The 23,860-nt window shown below is 36.5% G+C and overlaps 1 protein-coding gene across 1 annotated transcript; it reads left to right on the top strand.

Annotated features, from left to right (window-relative positions):
• The first annotated feature begins 5,322 nt into the window (after nt 1-5,322).
• LUM (lumican) lies at nt 5,323-13,362 on the top strand. The gene is made up of 3 exons (XM_036457642.2): nt 5,323-5,578; nt 7,956-8,844; nt 11,839-13,362. Exons 2-3 carry the CDS (start codon nt 7,977-7,979, stop codon nt 11,994-11,996), a joined length of 1,026 nt encoding a protein of 341 aa, XP_036313535.1. The 5' UTR covers nt 5,323-5,578; nt 7,956-7,976; the 3' UTR covers nt 11,997-13,362.
• The last annotated feature ends 10,498 nt before the right edge of the window (nt 13,363-23,860 follow it).

The following is a 23,860-nucleotide window of genomic DNA, read 5'->3' as shown; positions in this document are numbered from 1 at the left end:
TGCACCAACCATAGCAATATATCTGAACAGATTGAATAAAGAAATAGCCAAATCCCTGCCAGTGTGTCTTAGTGCTTGAGACCTATGAACCAAGAGATCACGGTTCAATGCCCAGTCAGGGCACATGCTCGGTTTGCAGGCTTGATTACCAGTGGGAGGCATGCAGGAGGCAGCTGATCAATGATTCTCATAATTTATGTTTCTCTCTCTCTTTCCCTCTTCCTTCTTCTCTGAAATCAATAAAAATGCATTAAAAAAGAAACAGCTATAATAATCAGCTCTTTCATATTAAGTCATTTGGTAAATAGATTTGTAAAATTATAAAATAATTCTACTCTTCTCACTAATAAATTTTTTGGAAAATATAGGTATTCTCCATGGAAGGTATATACATTAACACACGTCATTCATTATTATTATCTTAATGAATTACTTAAAATATATTTTAGTTTTAATTTTGAATGTTGTAAAGACTGATAGATATACCTTTCATATATTCTTGGGAGTCCTTAAAATATCAATAATTTTAAGAATATAAAGTGTCCTGTGAGAAGCGCTATTTTGTGGGAAGAACATTTCAGCCAGTGAGAACAGTTGGAAAAGGTCCTGAAGCGAGATCTGTCTTGGCATAGTTGAAGGCTAGGATAAAGTCTCAAAAGGAAAAGGAGAAAAAAAAAAAAAAAGAGTTGGGGTCTAGGACTTCATCCAGCATCATCTCATTTAAGATCCCACAAACTGAAAACAAGGAATAAAGAAGGGGAACTTAAAGAATAACAGATACTCTTTAAGAAATAAAACTAAAAGAGGTCACAAATTTTAAGCTTGAACTATCTAAACTTTATGAATGGCTGGTCAAATATATTCTCATATACCATTGATGGGAATGATGATCAGGAGAACATTGTGTGTCAATTAGGCAATAACTGCATTGTCTTAAAATTTGCATATACATTTTTCTAGAAATTCAATTTTGGGGATTTTCCTTAAGCTATATAATGCACTAGTGCACAAAATTTGCTCACTATTGAATTGTTATTCATAATAATGAAGTAATCAAAACAAAACACAAATATTGAACTACCGAAACACTCAACATTGAGCAAAGACATAAATAATTTTTGATACAGTAGTCATATAAAACACAATGCAAAGTTATATGTGTAAATAAGGCAAAATAAGATAAATGTTTTAGGTGAAAAGTACAAGATAATAGGATAAGAGAGAGAGAGAGAAAGAAATATAAAAAAATATGAGACTCTGTTGTATATATAGGAGTGTCTGAAATTTATGAAGTAATAAAATCTAAACAATGATAACTTTTAAAGATTTGGATTGGAAATTCAGTTGAGTACCAGTTCTTTTAGCCTTATATCCTATTAAATATGTTAGCATGTTATACCATTCATGTATATTGTTTTTATAATGCAAACAAATGAATGCAATAGTAGTATATAGCCTATTATAGATAATCTGGAAATATATTTTATGTAAAATGCCAGGAGAAATTGAATCAATTATAGAATGAGTTTTAAAATCTACATCCATGTGAGCATAAGGACTACGAGGATGAAAGCTAGTTTCATGGCTCATAAGAAATGCTAAAATTAAGAATGGTGGTAAGATTGATGTAAGGAGAGAAAAAAATTCTAACCCACTCTTTATTGTCTGATTTTAAAATATAAACCACTTATTAAAATGGTATTTTCACTTAAAATGTCTATTGACAAAAGCAGAGTATACAAATTAGTTATAACTAATTTGAAGAATAAAATTCTATTATATATGATAGTGTTTTAGAAATTATAAGAGAAAGAAAGTGTTCATTGTAACATTGCAAAATAAACACTCCATATGGTACATCTGTATAATAGACTTTCATCTACTAATTAGAGGCCTGGTGCATGAGATTCATGCATAAGCTGTGGGTATTGGCCCACTGTGGGAGTGCCACTCATCCTGGTCAGCAGAGTGGCTGTGGACCTGCCCTCTGAGCAGCTGCTCATCCTGGTCAGCCATCCCACTGAGAGAGAACACTGACCACAGGGGCAGCTCCTGCATTGAACGGCTGCCTCCTGGTGGTCAGTGCACATCTTAGCAACTGGTCAACTAGTCGTTCTGGTCATTCTGCCTTTTGGTCACAGCTTTTATTATATAGGATTAACAATGACATCAGTGAATAACATTTAATGATATATAGAAGTATTCACAGCTAGTTGTTATATGAAAAAGGGTACAAAACTATAAGCATACTATGGTAATATTATTGTGAAAACCAAAGTGTCTGTAAGTTTGTTTGTTTACATACACCATAATAAAAAACACAGAAACATTGTTATCTTTGGGCTAAAGTATTTGTTTTCATCTTTTTTCCTATAAATATTCTCTAAATGTGCTAAAATTTTTATTTTCTTCTTCTCCTCCATATTTTGCAAATCTGCTAAAACAAACTACTTTTATGTAATTTGTAATAAGAAAAAAGTTGTGTTTGTAACCCCAATATATAAGATAATGAAAATGGAACTTACTTCTCTAATAATAGGGAATTATCATTCTATTTTATCATTTCTATGCTCTCGGAAGACTTCGTTTATGAGGGTGCAGTCACATATCACTGTACCCCAAGAGCAGGGAAACAGGATTGCCATCCATTTACCCAAAGTGCGGAACAATGCCACAGTTTGAATATATTACTGGTAAAATGTTAACTTTAGTTTTTTACATGAGAATTAAAAGACCTGCCACAAAATTTGTTTAATACCCATCAAATAGATAATCTCTGAGATTGATTTCAAAATGTTGGTTCTATAACTCAATGAATAAAAACAAATAACATCTATAAGATATTAATCATTTCAATGTATCAATCTCTTATATCATGTGTATAATGCAATTATATCATGCAATTGTATCAATTGCATTATACACATGCTGACTTTTCCTGCATTTTTAAAATGAAGAAACTTAGCCTATCAAGTTACTTTTATTATTATATTTTATTTTCATTTTACTCCTGGCAGATTGCTTCAGAAAGTTACTAATCTGTATCTATCTTTTCACAAAATCTGGGTTCTACTGTTTTCTATTCCAGGACTGACTTTTCAGAATTCACAAGCTAGCCTGGAACAGGAAGAATCTGCATCAAAATGGTTATGAAAAATGAAACAGTCACGTTGTGGTGGGCCAGGGTGTTCAGACAAGTCCAGGGTAGGACTCAGAATGAGGTGGGCAAAATCGTCCTGATGGTGCTCATCATCCCTGCTGGTCTCCGGTAGCAGAGGGAATCCATTGGTGAGCTAAAGGAGCAACTCACTCATTTAAACATGTTATTGATAAAACCTTTCCCTTTCAATATCACAAATGACCTGAATCTCCATGTATCAGGAGGAGGGAAAGCTCATATGTCACCCAGAGGTCTTAAATGTAGAAGTGGTTGTGTGCATGTGTGTGTGTGTGTGGGGGGGGTGTGGATGTGTGCGCGCTCGTGCGTGTGTGTGATATACACATAAAGAAAGTAGCCCTGGACTGTGTGATCCTTATTTGGTTGAGTGTTGTCCCATGCAGCGAAAGGTTGCCAATTCAATTCTCAGTGAGGGCATATGCCCAGGTTTTGTGCTTGATCCCATTTAGGGGGTGTGCAGGAGGCAGCAGATCAATGTTTCACTCTCACATCCATGTTTCTCTCTCTCCCTTTCCCTTTCTCTCTAAAAAATCAATTAAAATTTAAATAAAAAGGAAGGAAACTACTGCTTAATTAATTTTTGCCACTTAAAAACTATTTCCTAGTTAATATTTCAACATTTTTTCAACTGACATTAATATTGCCTATAAATTATTTCAAACTGATTATACTAACTACCTGTCTCATCTCTGTCCTGTTACCCTCCTCCCAACAACTGAAAATTATAATTTTATTTTTCCATTTACTTGTTAAGTGACTTTTAGCAAATTATTTAGAATTTGAGTCTCCATTGCCACTACTAAAAATGTGATAATAATTCTTATGTGGATTTTAATGCTTAAATTTTTAAAGTTACTGTTCTTTAAAGTCCTAGGTATAATTAGCTAGAATTTTTAAAAGAAAAATTCAGATTATATAATTTGACAAACTCAAAGATAATGTTTAGAATTGTTTTAACTATCCTCTTAAACTGTGCCTCTTAATTGTGTGATTGTTTTGTCTTGTTTCTTGATTTCTTCATTTTCTATATTATAAAACTAATGTCTTTCTATAACTTTCCTAATAAAATAATAAAATATACTATGAATCACTTCACCATTCTATTTACTTTTAAGAAAATTTTTTCCCCTAATGATTCTATGACAAAAATAAGGCATATACTCCAATATTACTTTTTCAAGCAAAAACATTAGTGGTAATGAAAATTAAATAGCTTTTCATATGTTTCATAGTTAAAAAGTGACATATTTAAATTATTTTAAAGGGAAAATTCTTACAATGTGGCAACTTATATTAAAATATATATTTCTAGGAGTTCTTATAAACCTGAATAAATGAAATTTTTGGAGGAAAACACTCCTATAAATACAGCTGATACAACCACAAAATAAAATAGACAAGCAAATGAGTAGATCTAGAAGCATGCATCAGAAACTGACAACAAAAGATATATCAAACCAGGCCTTTGGGAGATTACAATGTTGCATAATTTTTAGTTTTGAAAAGTATATCCCTGGCATGCAATGACAGAGTGAAAGATCATTGCTCTGTGATATTTTAGCATACATTTTTTTATGCTCTTTTATGGTTTTTGGCAGTAAGCTATAGAATACTATCCCTAAGTAAGATTTTGGATGAATTCCTAAATTAAATCCACAAAATGAGAAACAGGCAGAACATTGCTGATTGGTTCCAGACCTGAAAAGCATACAGCATGCTCCCTTCATATTAGAAGCTGGAAAGGCTGATACCTATCATTTGTCTCAGGCTGTAAATAAAGTATTTTTATATTTCAGAAACTAATGTAAGTTACTCTCCTGGCCAAAAAATTGTTAGTACTAATAAATCAATATAGATTTCAGGAATAATAGGCAAAATGAATTCAGTTCCTCTGAGTCTGTCCATTTGCATTTTCCTGAAATTATTCTGTTTATGTTTTATGAGACCTTTAGGTGAACATGACAGCTGGCTGAGAGAATGATATTTAATTTTTGCCACAGTGTACAGAAGTAAAGAGCTTTGTAATAAAAATGTTTTCACTCTAGATGCCTCCCTTGCAGCAGGACTCATATTTTGGTTAAAAGCTGTGACATTTGGGCTAGTTAAGCATGTATCGCTCTCCCATTCCATAGGGAATGTACTGGGCTGTCCTTGCTCACCAGTCCACTTGCACTTCGTTAGAGAGCAGAGCATTTACATGCCACACCACAAGATCCCACAATGACATAACTCCATTCAGAGACTGGCGTGACTGGGCTGGGTCTCCCCCCTCCAGCTCTTGTATCACTAGGAATCTGGCAGCCAGTCCAGTCCTGACAGAGTTTACAGCATATATTAGTGGATTCTTGTCCATACTGCATCTGCTTTAAGAATTAACGAAAGCAGAGTCAAGACAGTAAGGTAAGTGCTGTTTTAACTATAGCACTGGGGATGCTGACTGTTTGGGACAGTGTTTATTGTAATAGGAACAGAAAAAAGTTCTAGAGCAACTTTGCCAATTGCTATTCAACAGCAAATCCATACTTTTGAGCATTTACTCTCACACTTTTCTTAATATGTTTTCCATGACTTATGGATTTAAGATAAAGTTTTTACAATATGTGCTGTGTTGCTTGACAAAGGAAGTTATAAAAAGTTTCAGGGTTGGAATGAGAAAATATTTAAACTAGACAGTAAAAATGTTTGGCAATGAAGATATTTGTCATTTTATGTTAATGAGTGATGTATGTTAGCCTTTTTACAATGAATTTTGCAGCAAAAAAGGTCATTTTAAGCAGTATTAATATTTTTGCCACAAACACATTGCTATAGTTTGTGACAATTTGCCATAAATGTTTTATGTTGTTATAAAATGTGAGCTTAAGGACAGACCCTCTTTTGGATTACTTATTTCTATTTTGTTAATTCTCAAGATTTGTTTTTTGGATGTATGTTTTAAAATTGATATGTTTTGAAGAAATTCTAGGAAACATTTGTTTAAAAAAAACATTTCCTCCATAACCACAGGAATTTGAAAAAATTTGGAGGGAAGTAAATAAAGTGCACTTTTGGTTCATAGTGGAGTCCTTATATAGCTACAAACACTCTTTGGATTCATTCTGCCAAAAAATATGAAGGCATGTTTTTCACTACTATTTAATACATTATAGTTACCATGTCTATTTTAGTGTATACTTAAATAAACTTAAAGCTTATTAATAAAGCCAGACAAATCTTTACAACATTAACATACTATGCCTTATATTGCAATATTAATTGTGCTCATTGCCAAGCCTTGTCAACTAAATTAAATGACTCCATCATTATCTTGGGGAATAAGTTAGTTAAAAATATAGTTACAAAATACATTGGGTTAGCTATTACTGTTTCTAACACCTTTTTTAGTGTTTCATCTGCTAAAATAAAGAGCCTTGTAATTTCAAGTTAAAGCAAAGGTGTTTAAACTTCCTAATACTAAAAAATCCTACTTATCCCAAACTCCCTCAATCCAAAAGTTTACCCCATACCTGTCACAGGAAGAAGGACCTTATGGCATGTAGGTCCTGCTTCACATTAAGAATTTCCCTCTCAGAGTTATCAATTTCTCCTCCAGCCATAGCTTTCACTCTAGGAAAGGTCAACTCTGATATGCTATAGTCCTTTATCTAAATTTCTGACCTTGTACTCTCCAAACAATTAAAATATACTTTATTGAGCCTGACTTTAGAAACATATTCTTAATAGATCATTATTACAATTTGTTTTTAATTTACATTCTCAATTTTATCCATTCTTCCGTGGCTTCTAATGCCACTATAAAATACAGACTTTGCTCAATGCCCAGGTCTGTCCCACTTCTACTCTGTAAGAGCACTAATAGCCAAGTAAGTGAACCATGCCTTCTTAAATTTTGGCATGAAGAAGGTAGAGAACTTGTGAGTCATTGACAGAAAGGAAAACTTTAATTCAAAACTTGGAAAAGAATATCATTTTTCTATTCAGTTGGATCTCTTTCTAGGTTTAAAAAGTCTTTAGAATTTGTGACATTTCTCTGATTAATAAACATTACTTTTTACTAAAACTTATATACTAAATTTTAATTTCAGAACACAGTGCTGTAATGTGCCTGAAAGTATGGAATGCTAAACAAAAGTTGAAATAATATCCATGCACACTTCACTAAGAATTCTGTTACCTCCCCTCCGAACCAACAACAATAACCAGACATTTTTAAAGGAATGTACTCCCCTCTCCCACATCCCTCCCTCCTGACACCCTCCATCTCTGGCCACACAAGTTAAGAACAGCTTTCCTTCAAGCAAAACCACAGATTGCTCATGTCCCCAGTAAGGGTCTTCTTAATGAGACAGTTTTAATGATGTTGAATGCTAGGGTAAAAAATGCAGTTTACAATTGTCTCCTCATTTTCATTTTTTGTGGTTTTGAAGGATGTTCTGAGGTAGTGTTTTAGCATGGTGGTCAATGGGCACTACCCAGACACCTCTTACAGAAAATCATTGAATTAAGGAAGGAACTGGAGAGATTGACTGGATAGGTTAGGCCTGGCTTTCCCAGTAGGGGGCGCATGTGTATGCAATCTAACCCTGAACTGTTCACAACCTCACAAGTGGTGCACATACATCTTAAACCTCATGCTTAAATAAAAATTAAAAATACATCTTTAGATGCATTAAAAAAACACAAAACAATATAATACACATTTTCTAATGAATTTAACATTGTAAGTCGAATATGCTTTCACTGAACATATACTATTTTATAATGTGTTTCCACTTAGGATTCAAAGCATTCGTCAAAAATGAATCTCGGTGCATTTACTCTGCTATTGGCACTAATCAGTGGCGCCAGCAGCCATTATTACTATGAATATTACGATTTTCCACTACCAATATATGGGCAGTCATCTCCAAACTGCGCCCCAGAATGTAACTGCCCTGCAAGCTATCCCTCGGCCATGTACTGCGATGAGCTGAAATTGAAGAGTGTGCCAATGGTGCCTCCTGGAATCAAGTACCTTTACCTGAGGCATAACCAGATTGACCACATTGATGAAAAGGCCTTTGAAAATGTAACCGATCTACAGTGGCTCATTCTAGATCATAACCATCTAGAAAATTCTAAGATAAAAGGGAAAATTTTCTCTAAACTAAAACAACTGAAGAAGCTGCATATAAATTACAACAACCTGACACAATCTGTGGGCCCACTTCCCAAGTCTCTGGAGGACCTGCAGCTTTCTCATAACAAGATCACAAATCTCGGCTCTTTTGAAGGACTGGTAAACCTGACCTTCATCCATCTTCAGCACAATCAGCTGAAAGAAGGTGGCATGGCAGGTGCTTTTAAAGGCCTTAAGTCACTCGAGTACCTCGATTTGAGCTTCAATCAGATGACCAAACTGCCTTCTGATCTCCCAACATCTCTTCTAACTCTCTACTTAGACAACAATAAGATCAACAACATTCCTGATGAATATTTCAAGCGTTTCAAGGGACTGCAGTATCTGCGTTTATCTCATAATGAATTGGCCGATAGTGGAATACCTGGAAATTCTTTTAATGTATCATCTCTGCTTGAGCTGGATCTCTCCTATAATAAGCTGAAAAACATACCCACTGTCAATGAAAACCTAGAAAACTATTACCTGGAGGTCAACCAACTTGAAAGTAAGTAGAAAGCTGTGCTTGTGTTTGATGGATGTATTTGCATGTTTTCAAACACGTAAGCTGTGTGACACCAATATTGATTGCATCTGGCTCCACTTAACAATTAATTAAAATGCCAATAAAATATCCCTCTAATTCAAATATAGAAAATTATAGCTTAGTTATTTATCCAATATCTGGCCTTTCTTTGGAGTGTGCAGATAAGAAACCATTAGGATCATAGAATTTAATCATTAATTTCCTCAGCTTTAATATTCTGAGCTAATTAATCCTACTGTGTCATTGCTTGATATTTATCTACTATTTTCCTTCTCCATAACTTGGGTTTGTCTCCTACTTTGATTTATTTGTAAGATCTAGCTGAAGGGGGAGCAAATGAGTGCAGAACAGGCATGGCTAGCAGAGGCTTTCAAGCTTCCCTCCTGCTTATCCTCAGAGCAGCCCTTATATCCTCATGGTCTTCTCTGACATCTTTACTTGGGACTCAACAAGGTATTCTGTAATCATGACCATCATCTATCTCTGTTATCACTGGTATGGTGTGTGAGGCTTCCCAATGTTCTTATGAGACTCTAACGAAGATTAAGGAGGGAAGGTACATGATAAGGATTTGGAATATTTTAAAAATAGTATTACAGTGCTCCTCATCTTATACACTGTCCTCCACCCCATTTGATTTTTCCACAGTTTCTCCTTCCTTTCTCTTGCTGACATAGTTTATTTTTCATTTATTTTGTGGGTGGGAGTTTGACCTGATCTACTTGGACTCTTTATGCCCTCTCCTTGTCTTCTGGGGTATTTTTCAATTTGAGCAATACAGATTTTGGTGGGAAATGTACATTTACTACCCCCCACCTCTCTCTTTAACAGAGCTTGGCAGAAGAGAAACCAATGGTCTTGGACAAACTTGCTAAAAGAAAAATCAAGTGAAAAACACTGATTCACACATAAACAATTGTATCTGCTAAATAATCTATTTAATTTGAGCATCTTTATGCCATGAAAGTTGGTTGTCTTGTAATGCTTGATAAAAGTATTGATATTCCTATTAGAAAAATTGCACTGTGCCTTGTTAATTTGATACTTTGTGATTCTACAAGTTTCCTGTAACTCCTAGATGGTTATCGTGTTCTCATAAAGGAGACCATGATTGCCAACTCTAAAATGCCACATGCTTTTTCTTATATCCAGAAAACTTGCTTATCATACATACACAGTCAAGCTATCAGAACTGGACGCTTACAATTGTTTCTAGTAAAAAACTAACTATCTGGCAATGTAGGATCCCGCATTATAAACATTTATGGTCAAGAAGATGGCTACTTAGACTAGCCAACACGCTAATGGGGTTTAATATGTTTGAGGATGTTTGAGGGCTGAAGAAATCCTGTTAGACATGGTGGGTGGAGATTAGCATCAGGGTCAGGGTCACCTCATTCTTTAAAGTAATAAAGGAAAGAGATAGAGATGCAGGAGAATTTGGAGGGGTAAAGATCAGGCCTCATTATGTGAGTGAGAGAAGGAAGAGCCAATGTGGGAGATGGGAAAGGTGGTCTATGAGTGAGATGCTGACAGGCACTCAGTGTCAAGCTGAGATAGAAACCACAGTGCCCAGCATATATGGTCATTCGGAAATAAATAGTGCCCTTCCTTTCTTAACCTGGACATGTAGCTATATACATTGCAGGTGTTGTTGTCGTTTGTCTTTGCATGCATGTCTATGATTTAGTTTATTGTGACATGTAATAATTATATATACCAATTGTCTACATTTTCTTAGATAAAATACTCCCTTTATGTTTCTCTACTATTAGGAAATCTATAGCCAAAACTATTTCTCATATTTCAGACTTGCAAGTCTAAGGCACTAGCTTAATCACAGACCTTTCTATGGTGGCATAATTTGAAACACACACACCATATAAACAAAAAACAAAACAACAACAACAACAAAAAAACACACCTCATAATTATTGTATATATCATGTGCTAATACTCTGTGAGGTGCTTTGCATACCTTAATTTAATATTCAAGCAGCACAGTGTGATGGATATATTATGTTTAATAAGAAAATCACATCAATATTTTAAAGTCACCCATTTGGTAAATGGCAAAAGCAGAAAATGAATATAGGCCTAAGGCCATGTTTTGTCCCCTTGTTCCATACTTCCTTATTAGTAGGTACCATAACAAAGATCTCTGCAATTTGACTAATGATTTATTTAAGACAACATCATAGAGATAAGGAGCAGAGTGTGTTTGGGCTTCCACTGAAGTCGCTGTTGACTAGAATTTGAGAATAAAAGAAAATTTCAAGACAAAGAACCAGATAAGGTTAATCTGAAATAGACTTGAGCAAAACATAGATGGCTTCTACGTACACACATAAACCATGCAATCTAGTAACAATCTTCGTTTCCCTTAAAAACTAAGGCAGTTTTTCTCTTGTGGCAGCTTTCTAACCACAATAAAGTACGTGGCTCAGATGGTGGTCATTCCATGACTTGGATTTGCCTTGGGGTTTTGAATCTGTCATGATGTGTACCAGTTGGAAAATTCTTTAGAGGTCTTCTAGTCAACCCCTCTATTTCTAGATGTATAAGCTCAGGATGCTTATATTGGCGAGATGATTCATACAACAGCACAAAATTTTACATATCTTCAGTCTAAATCTTTTTTAAAATTCTTAGATAATATTACGCACTAAGTCTTTCTAATCTAAGAACTTATAATAAATATTGTTCTTTGAAAATTTTAATTGTCTGTCCTGACCCACCATAGTTATTTTACTAAATATTTCTGTATCATTTGGTAGTCTGAAATATTTTGTTAGTAATTTTTAATTCAAAGATCCACCAAATAAGTGACTTAAAAAAAGGGGAGGGGGGAGAGGAGAAATCCTATGTTATTATTATAGTCTTGGAAAAAATTAATGACTATTTTAAGCCATGTAATAAAAAATTTATTAAAATATTTTGTTCTCTATTTTCCAGAGCTTGATGTAAAGAGCTTCTGTAAGATCCTGGGACCATTATCCTATTCCAAGATCAAGCATTTGCGCTTAGATGGCAACCGTAATATCACCCATACTAGTCTGCCTGCTAATATGTATGAATGCTTACGTGTAGCAAATGAAATCACTGTTAATTAATTTCAGTTATATTGAGGTGTATCCTGGAGCCACATCTTATTTTTGTGTGTTGGTTTTCGTAGTGTCCATTTTTATTGTTTATTCTTTCCATGAATTTTAAATTCTTAGAAAAAATGTTTTGTAAACATTTTACTAATTTTTTTTACACAGAAAAGATGAAAAGCAGGCCTATTTCATCACAAGTACAGACACATGCTCACACATATACAACAAACAATGCTTTATTTGTAAATTTAGTGTTTACATCTCTACTGTCAAATGATGTGCAAAGCCTTTTACTGTCTGCGTGGAAGTCAGCCGAGTTTTCCAATTTCTAAATCTTAACTTAATGTGCCCAAAAGTATAGAATACATAAATATGGATGTTTACTGTCTTTAATCAAATTACCTTAATATGCTCAAATGTGTTTAGCTGAAAATCAGGTGATAAATTTTGAGACCAATGATTTTGTGAAATACTAAACAAAATTCATGAAGCCACATACATTTAAAGCAGAATTTTTAGTGTTAAAAATTTATTTAGTTACCTAGAAAAACTTTCTAGAATTATTTTTTACTTTAAATCATATGTATGTTTCTTTTTTTATTATTTGCATGTTATGTTTAACAAGCTAATAGTAAAATAAAACATAGCAAATGGCATCACTGTGTTTGACTTCTTATAAAATTCATCTCTCATATATAAGATACAGTCATACAACATATAATAATATTTCAGTGAATGATGGATTACATATACGATGATGGTCTTATATAAGTTTATAATGAAGCTGAAAATGTCCTATTGCCTAGTGATGTCATAGCCATTATAACATCATAGCACAACACATTATTCCTGTGTTTGAGGTAATGCTTGTGTAAACAAATCTATCACACTGCCAGTCATATAAAAGTATAGACACACTATTATGTATAGTAGATACTTTGTAATTATGATACATAGGTCATTGGTTTAAGTATTTATTATGCTATACTTCTTATCTTTTTTAGGATGTATTATTTTTTACTTATTAAACAAAAAGTTTCCTGTAAAAGAGAATACCATGTTATGGCAGCTTCATACACCTCCTGTTCATGTCTCTTGATTGCATAATTTTCTCTTGTGTTAGATTTAATCTTATGCTGTTTTATAAATGTAATAGAGCCTAAATGTACAGTGTGAATATAGTCTATAGCAGTATACAGTGAAGTCCCAGGGCTTCATATCCACTCACCGTTCACTCACTGCCTCAACCAGAGCAACTTTCAGTTCTACAAACTTCATTAATGGTAAGTGCCCTGTACAAGTGTATCATGTTTTATCTTTGTACCGTATTATTTTTACTGTTCCTTTTCTATGTTTAAATACACAAATGCTTACCATTGAATTACAGTTGCCTAAAGTATTAAATACAATAATTTGCTGTTCAGGTGTATATCCTAGAGGCAGGAGGCTATACCATGTAGTCTATGTGTGTAGTAGGCTATACCATCTAGGTTTGTGTAAGTGCACTCCATAATGTTCATACAACGTCAGTATTTCCTAAAGGCAAATTTCTCAGAACATATCCTCATTAAGTGATGCATGACTGTATTAGATTAAAATTAAAAAAAAAACAACACATCTCTAATCTGCATTATATTACTCATGTAATGGAGTCTCCCATTAAATAAATTATCTGCTTTTAACATCCACTTACAAAGAGTTTTAAACAACCTTACATTATGTGTCCAGATCCCAATTCTAATTCTTGAAGTGAGAGAGTTCCCCACCACCACCACCAAACAATTTTCTGGACATCAAGTGGATATCCTACAATTCAATTCAATTTTGACACTTTCATTCTGGAGACAGTGTCAGATTCCACTGGTTAAGACTGTATCCCTTCTTCAGATGCCACTAGCAATCCCAGGTCCTTAACTATACTTCTAAACAACTGGATATAAAATAGAGGTTTCCAACACCTGCTCCTCATGATTGATTACTTATAGACTAGCTCACAGAAGTCAGGAAACTTGCTTACTCTCAATATTACCAATCTTTGGTAATAAAAGCTCAATATGCTAATTAAACCAGATGACCTCCTGGAAGAAGCTGGAGCTATGAGGGAAGCCCGAGTCCCAGGTGCCAGTGCCAGCAGCCTGGGGAAGGAAGGCCTACTCTTGCATGAATTTCCTGTGTCAGGCCTCTAGTCTATATGTATAAAAGCTAAATATGCTAAGTGTCCTTCCCACCATCTGGGTAATGACATCACATAGCAAACCCCAGCTTCCTCTCCCTAGCAATAACTAGCCTCCTTACAGTTTCTTCAGCCCAGGAACACTTTAGCCAGGTGGAAACACTTTACCCTGCAACCAAATGTCTGTGAAATGTTTTGCCATGCCTCATCTCATTTGATCCTCACAGAAGTACTGGGGTAGGTAAATAGGCAACTCAGTGAAATCTTATTTTCTTTTCATTAGCCGGAAAATGGAGATTTAGAAAGTTTAGGAACTTGACCCAACTGAAAAGACGTAAGAAATGGTGGACCTTGAAAATAACTTAAGGTTTTCTCACTGCACAGAATATAGTTAAATACTGCTGCAGTTAAGTATTTTGCCCTTTGTTCTCCCTACATCATCTATAAATAATAATCTGTTTTATGTTGATATTTACTGCTGTGTTGCTGACAACTGCCTGAAAGAGAAGTTGAGGTGCTTCACTGGGTTGGTAAAAGTTTAGCTATATCAGAAAGCAGGTTTGATTAGGTAAGTTTGTTCTATATCTATAAAAGGCTAAATTGACTCTTGAATGTGCAACACATATAAAACTTGCACTAGCACCATTGTATGCATGTGCTTCCATTTTTCATTGTTGATCATGAATTTGGTTGACACTTCTATTATAGATAAAGGGTGAATAGCGATATAAAAATATTTCTTCTAATTAATTTCCTTTCAATTACAGGGCCACTAGTTTATTATAAAAGGACTAGACGCCCAGTGTATGAAATTTGTGCACTGGGGATGTACGCGTCCCTCAGCCCAGTTTGCACCCTCTCCAATCAGGGACATCCCTCTCACAACCCAGGACTGCTGGCTCCCAACTGCTCACCTGCCTGCCTGCCTGATTGCCCCCAACTTCTTCAGCCTGCCAGCCTGATCACCCTCTAACCACTCCCCTGATTAACACCTAACTATTCCCTTGCCAGGCCAATTGCCCCTAACTTCCCTCCCATGCCGGCCATCTTGTGGTGGTCATCTTGTGATGGGGGTAGCCATCTTTGTGTTGGAGTGATGATCAATTTGCATATTATCTCTTTATTATATAGGTTATAAGTCAGCTCTACATGGTATGGCTCAGTTGTTTGGAGCATCATCCTCTGTACCAGGGTTTCCAGTTTGACTTCCTGTCAGGGCAGTACCAGAGGAAAATGATCAATGTTTCACTTTCACATTGATATTTCTCTCTCTTTCTCTCTCTCTCTCTCTCTCTCTCTCTCTCTCTCTCTCTCTCTCTCTCTCTCTCTCTCTCTCTCTCTCTCTCTCTCTCTCTCTCTCTCATCACTAAAAACATCACCAGGTGAGGATTTAAAAAAAAAGGAAGATATAACTCAGAAACAGTCAGACAGAATTAATGCATAAGGCACAGTCTGGGGAAAGAGCATGGTGTTTCCATGCCCTCTCTAAGCATGCCACTCTCTCAGGATCACCACATGTTCACCAACCTGAAAGCTCTCTGAACCTTGTGCATTTGGGGTTTTATAGAGAGTTCATTAAATTGACATAATTGATTAAATAATTGGCTGTTGGCAATTGAACTCCATCTTTAGCCCCTCTCCCCTCCCAGAGGTGGTGGTATAGGGGATAGAAAATTTCAACCCACTATTCACATTGCTGGTAGTCCTGACAACCAGCCTACTATCCTTAGGCTATTTTCCAAAAGTTATCTCATTAACATAAAAAAAATATTTCTTTATCACTTTTATCACAGAAAACTCCAAGGTGTGAGCAAGGAAATGGGACCAAAGTTAAAATTATATGAAAATTATATTTTGAACATCTGATATCACAGTGTTTAAATCTCACTGCTGGCTTGGATATTTGCTATTATTCTCATTCCTGTTGGTTTTATGATTATGTGCAATAATAAAAAATAAGATCTTGGGAATCACTGCTTAACTATTAAGCAAAAATAATATATATATCTCAGGATTAAAAACATTGAATGTATGTAAAAGTTTTAGAAAATGAGACTTTAAAAAACATATTTATCTTGCCCAGCTTGTGTGGCTCAGTGATTTAGCATTGGACTATGAAACAGGATGTCATGGCTCAATTTCTGATTAGGGCACATGCCCAGTTGAGAGCTTGATCCCCAGTGGGGAGTATACAGGAAGCAGCCAATTGATGATTCTCTCTCATCATTGATGTTTCTATCTCTTTCTCCCTCTCCCTTTCACTCTGAAATTAATAATATCCTATATAATAAAAACCTAATATGCTAAGTGTCTGGTTGATGGGTCAGCCATTCAGTTAATCAAAACGTAATATGCTAATGATATGCTAAGGCTGCACAACCACTCTCTATGATGTGCACTGACCACCAGGGGGCAGATTCTTCCACCAGTAGGTTAGCTTGCTTCTGGGGTCTGGCCCAATCAGGACTGAGAAAGACGGTTGTACATGCCCTGGAGCCCTCCCATGGTCCCTCTCTGGCTGGCCAATCTCCCTCATCCCTCCTTGGCCCCAATCATGAACTGGTGCAGTCCCTTGGCCTGGTTTATGCCCTCTCATAATCTGGAATCCCTGTGGGGATGTCAGAGAGCTAGTTTTGACCCAATCCCACAGGCCAGGCTGAGTGACCCCACTGGTAAATGAATTCATTCACCTGGCCTTTAGTACCCAATCTAATAAAAGAGTAATATGCAAATTAACCATCACTCCACAACAAAAATGGCAGCACCAATAGCCACAGATGGCAGTGTCCAGTCCTCTCAGCCCCACCCACATTCCCCCAGTCTCAGGGAGGGCTGCTGCTGAGAGCTGGCAGAGTAAAAGGCCTGGCGGAATGCTGCCCAGAGGCCCTCCTGAACCTTTATAAAAAAGCAAAAACAAATTTACTCCTCAAATCCAATCCCCTCCCAGTAGTGGCAGACTGGTGTTTCAGCCTGGGCTGGGGTCTCAGCCTGGCAGGGACGTACACCTCTACAGCATGATCCCCTGCCAGGGGCAGGAGCCTGGGGTCTCAACCACTGAGTCACACCAGCCAGGCAGATATGGAGAAATCTTAAATGTTTCTTTTTAAAAAAATATATATATTTTATTGATTGTTTACAGAGAGGAAGGGAAAGGGATAGAGAGCTAGAAGCATCTATGAAAGAGAAACATTGATCAGCTGCCTCCTGCACGCTCACCACTGGGTATGTGCCCCCAACCACTGTACATGCCCTTGACCAGAATCAAACCCGGAACCCTTGAGTCTTCAGGCCAATGCTTCATCCACTGAGCAAACTAGTTAGGGTTGTCCAATATGTTAAAGAAAAATCCCTATCTAATAAAGAGGAAATATGAAGGGAGGGCATTTGGGGGTGACTGGGTTGTCAGATGAGGGCCATTGGGGACGATCAGGCTGGTAGGGGAGCAGTTAGGCATTAATCAGGCTGGCAGGAAAGTGATTAGGGGTGATCAGGCTGGCAGGCAGAAGCAGTTAGGGGTAATCAGGCAGGCAGGCGAGCAGTTGGGATCCAGCAGTCCTGGATTGTGAAAGGGATATCTTACTGCCTATTTAGGCCTGATCCCACAGGCAGTTGGACATTCACCAAAGGGTCCCAGATTGGAGAGAATGCAGGTTGGTCTGAGGGACCCCCCCCCCCCCAGTGCACAAATTTCATGCACCAGTAGACCCTGAATTTGTATATATGTATATGTATATTTATATGTATATGTATGTATGCATGTATGCATGTATGCATGTATTCACATATAAACTTATATTGCAGCCAATACATTTGTAACTTAAGGTTGGAGTTTATAATTCAGCAATGAGAGCTTTATGTATTATGAATACTCATGATTCTATATCAAAGAAATAATAGGTAATATGATTTATAAAAATAACTTCTACTTTAGTTAATAATAAAGTATACATTGGGAGCCATTGTTCAGTCAAAAATATACTCATTTCATATGGTCTCAGATGTAGCTAAAACAAAGAAAACATCTCCAAAGCATGTGATTTAACAGAACATTTTTAGTGAATTATGTCTAGTGTTAGAGACATAATTCACTAACAATAAATTTTGATCAATTAAGACCAAGTTAACTGGCAGACATGTGACATGTATTTTAGATTGGGTACACTATCTTTTTGTCTCTTGGATAAACACTTGCATAAAGCAATTATGCCCACGGGTTTTATTTTTTTCTAAATCATATTCACTGGAGACTTAACTGTAGACCCTTTATACAAATGGAAAAATGTATACAAATGGAAAAATGAAAAAAGTCCCTCTCTAGTATCAACAATGCATTTGAAAATCAGGGCTAGATCACACCTTTATGGTGAAGGAGACTCATGATGTACTGGGGCTTTGAGATTTATGAGAAATTATGCCCTAATAAGCACAAACAATACAGAAGGATGATAAACCACTAATGAGCCAGATGAATGTTGATTTCTTAGTTAAAGATTCTCCAACTGGTAATACTGTGTTTCCCTGAAAATAAGACCGAGTGCAGGGAAAGATAAGACATCCCCTGAAAGTAAGACCTAGTGCAACTTTGGGAGAAAAAATAAATATAAGACACTGTCTTATTTTCGGGGAAACAGAGTAGCTGTTTTAAAAATACTGGAGAGGTTAAAAGGTTGGTTTTACAAAGAACTATTTATTATTATTATTATTATTATTATTATTTTGCTTATGATCTTTAAGTTTTGGGTACTTTTTTCTTTTTCTTTTTTTCTATTTCTACAATTTTATTTTCAGCTTGGATTTTGCAACCATTATCAACACTTGCTTAACGCTTTACATAAAAGTAAAAGAAAATTCTCATTTTATTTAAAGTGAAAGACCAGAACTGAAAATGTACCCTATACAATAAAAGAGTAATATGCAAAATAACCATCACTGTGCTACATCCAAAAGCCACACTCACCAGCCAATCAGGAGTGAGTATGCAAATTAACCCAACCAAGATGGCTGCAGCTACAGAGCTAGCAGGAGGCTTGGGTTTTCCCAGTAATGGAGGAAGCCAAGCTTTCCGCGCACCCTGGCTGGCCTAGGCCTCCACCCAAGGCTACAGTTTCAATTATAGAAGATAAATAAATACCAGATACCAGGACCACTGCCTGGTTTGCCAGGGGGAGTGGTCAGCCTACAAAAAACCACAAGACACTCCTCTAGGCTGCCCCACACTTCAAGGGAACCCCCCATCCTGATCTGGGACACCCTTTAGGGCAAACTAGCTGGCCCCCATTGATATACCAGATCACTATCCTATATAATAATAAGGTAATATGCAAATTAACCATTACTCCAACACACGAGATAGCTGCCCCCATGTGGTCAAAGATGGTTGCCCCCATGTGAATACAAGATGGTTGCCATAAGATGGCCAGCAGTGGACATATGGGAAGGATCAGGTCTGCAAGGGAGGGCAGTTGGGGGTGATCACGCCAGCAGAGAAGGGAAGTTGAGGGTGACCAGGCCTGCAGTGGAGGCCAGTTAGGGGCAATCAGGCTTGCAGGGGAGCAGTTAGGTTCAATCAGTTTGGCAGGGGAATGGTTAGAGGGTAATCAGGCTGACAGGCAGAAGCGGTTAGGGGCAATCAGGAAGGCAGGCTGGTGAGCAGTTGGGAGTATCAGTCCTGGATTGTGAGAGGAATGTCTGACTGCCTGGTTAGGCCTAATCCTAACAGAATCGGGCCTAAACAGGCAGTTGGACTTCCTTCAAGGAGTCCCAGATTGGAGTGGGTGCAGGCTGAGCTGAGGGACACACAATCCTGTGCAAGAATTTTGTGCACTGAGCCTCTAGTATAATAACAAAAGTTAAAAGAAGTGCTGTAAGTATATAAAATATATATTTTAAATATTTAACTAGTTATATTTATTTATTCACTCATGAATTCCATAGCTTTTGTTTTCTAATAAGGTATAGGAAGTTGAACACAACATTTATAGGGAGAGTAGAAATTTAGTCAACATAAATGAAAACAGGACCCTTCAGTCCTCAGGCCAATGCTCTATCCACTGAGCCAAACTGGTTTCAGCCGAAGAGCCTTTTGAAGCCCAGCCTTTGGTCACCTCTAGATAGTCTCATCTCTTATCAGGTCTTTCCAGTTTCCACATGCACCATATTACATCTCTTTTTTTAAATTTTTTTTTATTAAATTATTATCTGTATTACATCTCTTGTTACTGCAACCTTACTTACCACATTGCAGCTGGATTTGCTCTGTTCTGTATGAAACTTCTTTCCTTTCTTCATGGAATAGATGTCTCTTCCACTTAGAAGCACCTATACATCTTTCAAGACTCAACTTATACTATAATACCTTGTCCATTTCTCACAAATACTTCTGAACCTACTCAGAATTATTGCCCTCTACCATAAAAATAATATATTTTATCATAAAATAGTATCCTATAACATAAAAATAATATTTTTATCACAAAGATAAAACTTATTTGTCAAAGTTTTAAATTAGAGTTATCAATTCTTTCTGCCTCCATCTGTAACTTTTCCATTAATTTATTAAACAAGTATTTATTGATCCTCTACTATTCTCCAGGAATGGCTTAGGTATTAGAGAGTCAGTAGTGAGCAAGACTAATAAACTCCTCCCTTACCAAAGATGGCATTCATAATGAATATATTGTGTGAATATATTTTTAATAATATCAGACAAAATATACTTTAAGAGAAAATGTATCATTTGGCAATGAAAAGATTCACAGTATCACCACTTAAGTTTAATATAACAGGATAGAATTTATATATATTGCCCTAACAGGTTTGGCTCTGTGAATAGACTGTTGGCCTGTGGACTCAAGTGTCCCAGGTTTTATTCCAGTCAAGGGCATGTACCTTGGTTGCGGGCACATACCCAGTAGGGAGTGTGCAGGAGGCAGCTGATTGATGTTTCTTTCTCATTGATGTTTCTAACTCTCTATCCCTCTCCCTTCCTCTCTGCAAAAAAAATCAATAAATATATTTTAAAAATTGTATATAATTTTGTAACTAATGAAATTGTATCAAAATATACATAGAAAATTTATTACTGAAAATTTTTAATAACATTGTGGTATATTCAAAACATTCCTTAAATTATTTTTAAATTCAAGCAGATTTAAAAATTAGCAAAAGCAGGAAAGCTAAGAACTACAAAATGTTTAACCTTAATTTAATGGACAGATATAATAGTCTCTATTGAGAAACCAGAGGAATAACATCATTGCCAAGTTTAAGTAGAGCATTCCTAAAAATTAAGTTCATGCTTGGCCACAAAACCAAATTTTTTCAACAAATTTCAAAAAATAGGTAGCTTATATGTCCCATTTACAATTCAAAAATATATCAGAAGTTTAAAAAAAAAAGTTAATCCATATGTATTTAGAAATTAAAAATATAATTCTGAAACCTTTATGGGTCAAGGAAAAACATCTAAATAGAAAGCTAAAAATAGTGAAAATACAAATAATGCTGAAAATATTGCATATAAAAATGAGTTTAATTCAATGATATTGTAACTCCAGTATAATTTATAGCCTTCATTCCTGTTAAAGAACTGGAGATTAGCCAAAACATGTTTGGCTCAATGGATAGAGCGTCAGTCTGTGGACTGAAAGGTCCCAGGTTAGATTCTGGTCAAAGGCATGTACATTGATTGCAGGCACATCCCGAGTGGGGGGTGTGCAGGAGGCAGCTGGTTGATGATTCTCTCTCCTCGATGTTTCTAGCTATCTATCCCTCTCTCTTCCTCTCTGTGAAAAATCAATAATAAATAAATATATATATATATAAAACAAGATTAATGTAAAAAAGATTCAATTAAAATAAGAATTATTTTCTTTAAATATGTAATATAGAAAAGATATTCATTATTGCTATTTCTTTCCAACAGTTTATTAGCAGAATTTGCCAGCATAATAGAAAAAGGAAAGAAATGCATTAAAAATGTTAAAAAGAGAATAAAACTCTAAATTTTTGCTAATCATATGATTGTCTAAGTAAAAAATGAAAAATATTTTACAGGTATATTATTAGAAATTATGAAAGAAGTCATTTTATTTACCTACAAGAGGCCTGGTGCACGAAATTCATGAATGGGGTTGTGTGTCCCTCAGCCTAGCCTGCACCCTCTCCAATCTGGGACCCCTGGAGGGATGTCCAACTGCCCATTTAGGCCCAATTCTGGTAGGAATGAGCCTAAATGGGCAGTTGGACATCCTACTTACAATCTAGGACTGCTGGCTCGCAACTGCTTGCCTGCCTGCCCTCCTTCCTGATTGCCCCAACCGCTTCTGCCTGTCAGCCTGATTACTCTCCCACATGTGTCAAACACAAGGCCCACGGGCCAAATCCGTCCCGCCAGGCCTTGCAATGTGGCCCGCACCGTGCTGTCATCACTGCACTCCGCTGTGTTTCCATCACAATGACAGTTTATGACTGTTCAGTAAACCATTCGGCCCGCGATTTAGGCTGGATTTTAGATTTTGGCCCCTTCTCTGATTGAGTTCGACACCCCTACACCACTCCCCTGCCAGCCTGATTTATGCCTAACTGCTATCCTGCCAGCCTTTTTGCCCTTAACTGCCCTCTCCTGCAGGCCTGGTCACCCCTAACTGCCCTCCCCTTTAGGCCTGGTCCCCTGTCAACTGCCCTTCCTTCCAGGCCCAGTCACCCCCAACTTCCCTCCTCTGGTGACCTGGTCACCCCTAACTGCCCTCCCTTGCAGGCTTGATCACCCCCAAATGCCTTCCCCTGTTGGCCATCTTGTGGTGGCCATCTTGTGTTCACATGGGGGCAGCCATCTTGTGTGTTTGAATGATGGTCAATTTGCATATTACTCTTTTATTAGATAGGATAGAGGCCTGGTGTACAGGTGATGGTGGCTGGTTTGCCCTGAAGGGTGTCCCAAATCAGGTGGGGGTTCCCTTAAGAAGTGGGGTGACCTGGAGCGGGGCCTATGGTGGTTTGCAGGCTGGCATCCCACCTTGGAGACCCAAGAGAAGGCCTTGGTCTCTGGGATTTATTTATCTTCTATAATTGAAACTTTGTATCCTTGAGAGGAGGTCAGGGCCAGCCAGAGAGGACCAGAAGCTTGGTTTCCTCCATGGCCTGGGCAACCCAAGCCTCCTGCTTGCTCTAGCAGTTTTCATGTTTCTCTTTTATTAGTCTAGATTGAATTTCAGATCCAATGCTATTTTTCAAATTTTGCAATGCTGCATATGGGACTCTGCAAACTACAGTACCTGGTACTGCAGAAGTTTGCCAGGGAAGACACTAGAGGAAAATTGGTAAGGGGAAAAAGAAGCAAGAAGACTTCCAGTATAGTTGTGTGTTTGTGTGAGAGTGTGTGTATGTATATGCATGTGAATTTGACAACTGATTCTAAAATTTATGTGGAAAAGAAACGAATCAAGAATAGCCATGACATATCTGATGAAAAATGATGGATTCTTTTCATACAAAAAAACAATTTCAAGTAGATTATGAACTTAAATATAAAGCACAAAACTTTAAAATTTTAGAAGAAAAAAGGGAAATATATTTCTGATGTGTAGTCAAAAATGATTTCTTAAGACAAATCATTAAGGAAGAGATTGATAAACTTGACTATATCATTATTAAAAAATAAGTTAATCAAAAATATTGTAAAAGGAATGAATGAAAAGGCAGAAAC

This window comes from Pipistrellus kuhlii, unplaced genomic scaffold (assembly GCF_014108245.1).
Source record: "Pipistrellus kuhlii isolate mPipKuh1 unplaced genomic scaffold, mPipKuh1.p scaffold_m20_p_3, whole genome shotgun sequence".
Classification (NCBI taxonomy): Eukaryota; Metazoa; Chordata; class Mammalia; order Chiroptera; family Vespertilionidae; genus Pipistrellus; species Pipistrellus kuhlii.
This window is presented reverse-complemented; position numbering and strand designations above follow the sequence as displayed.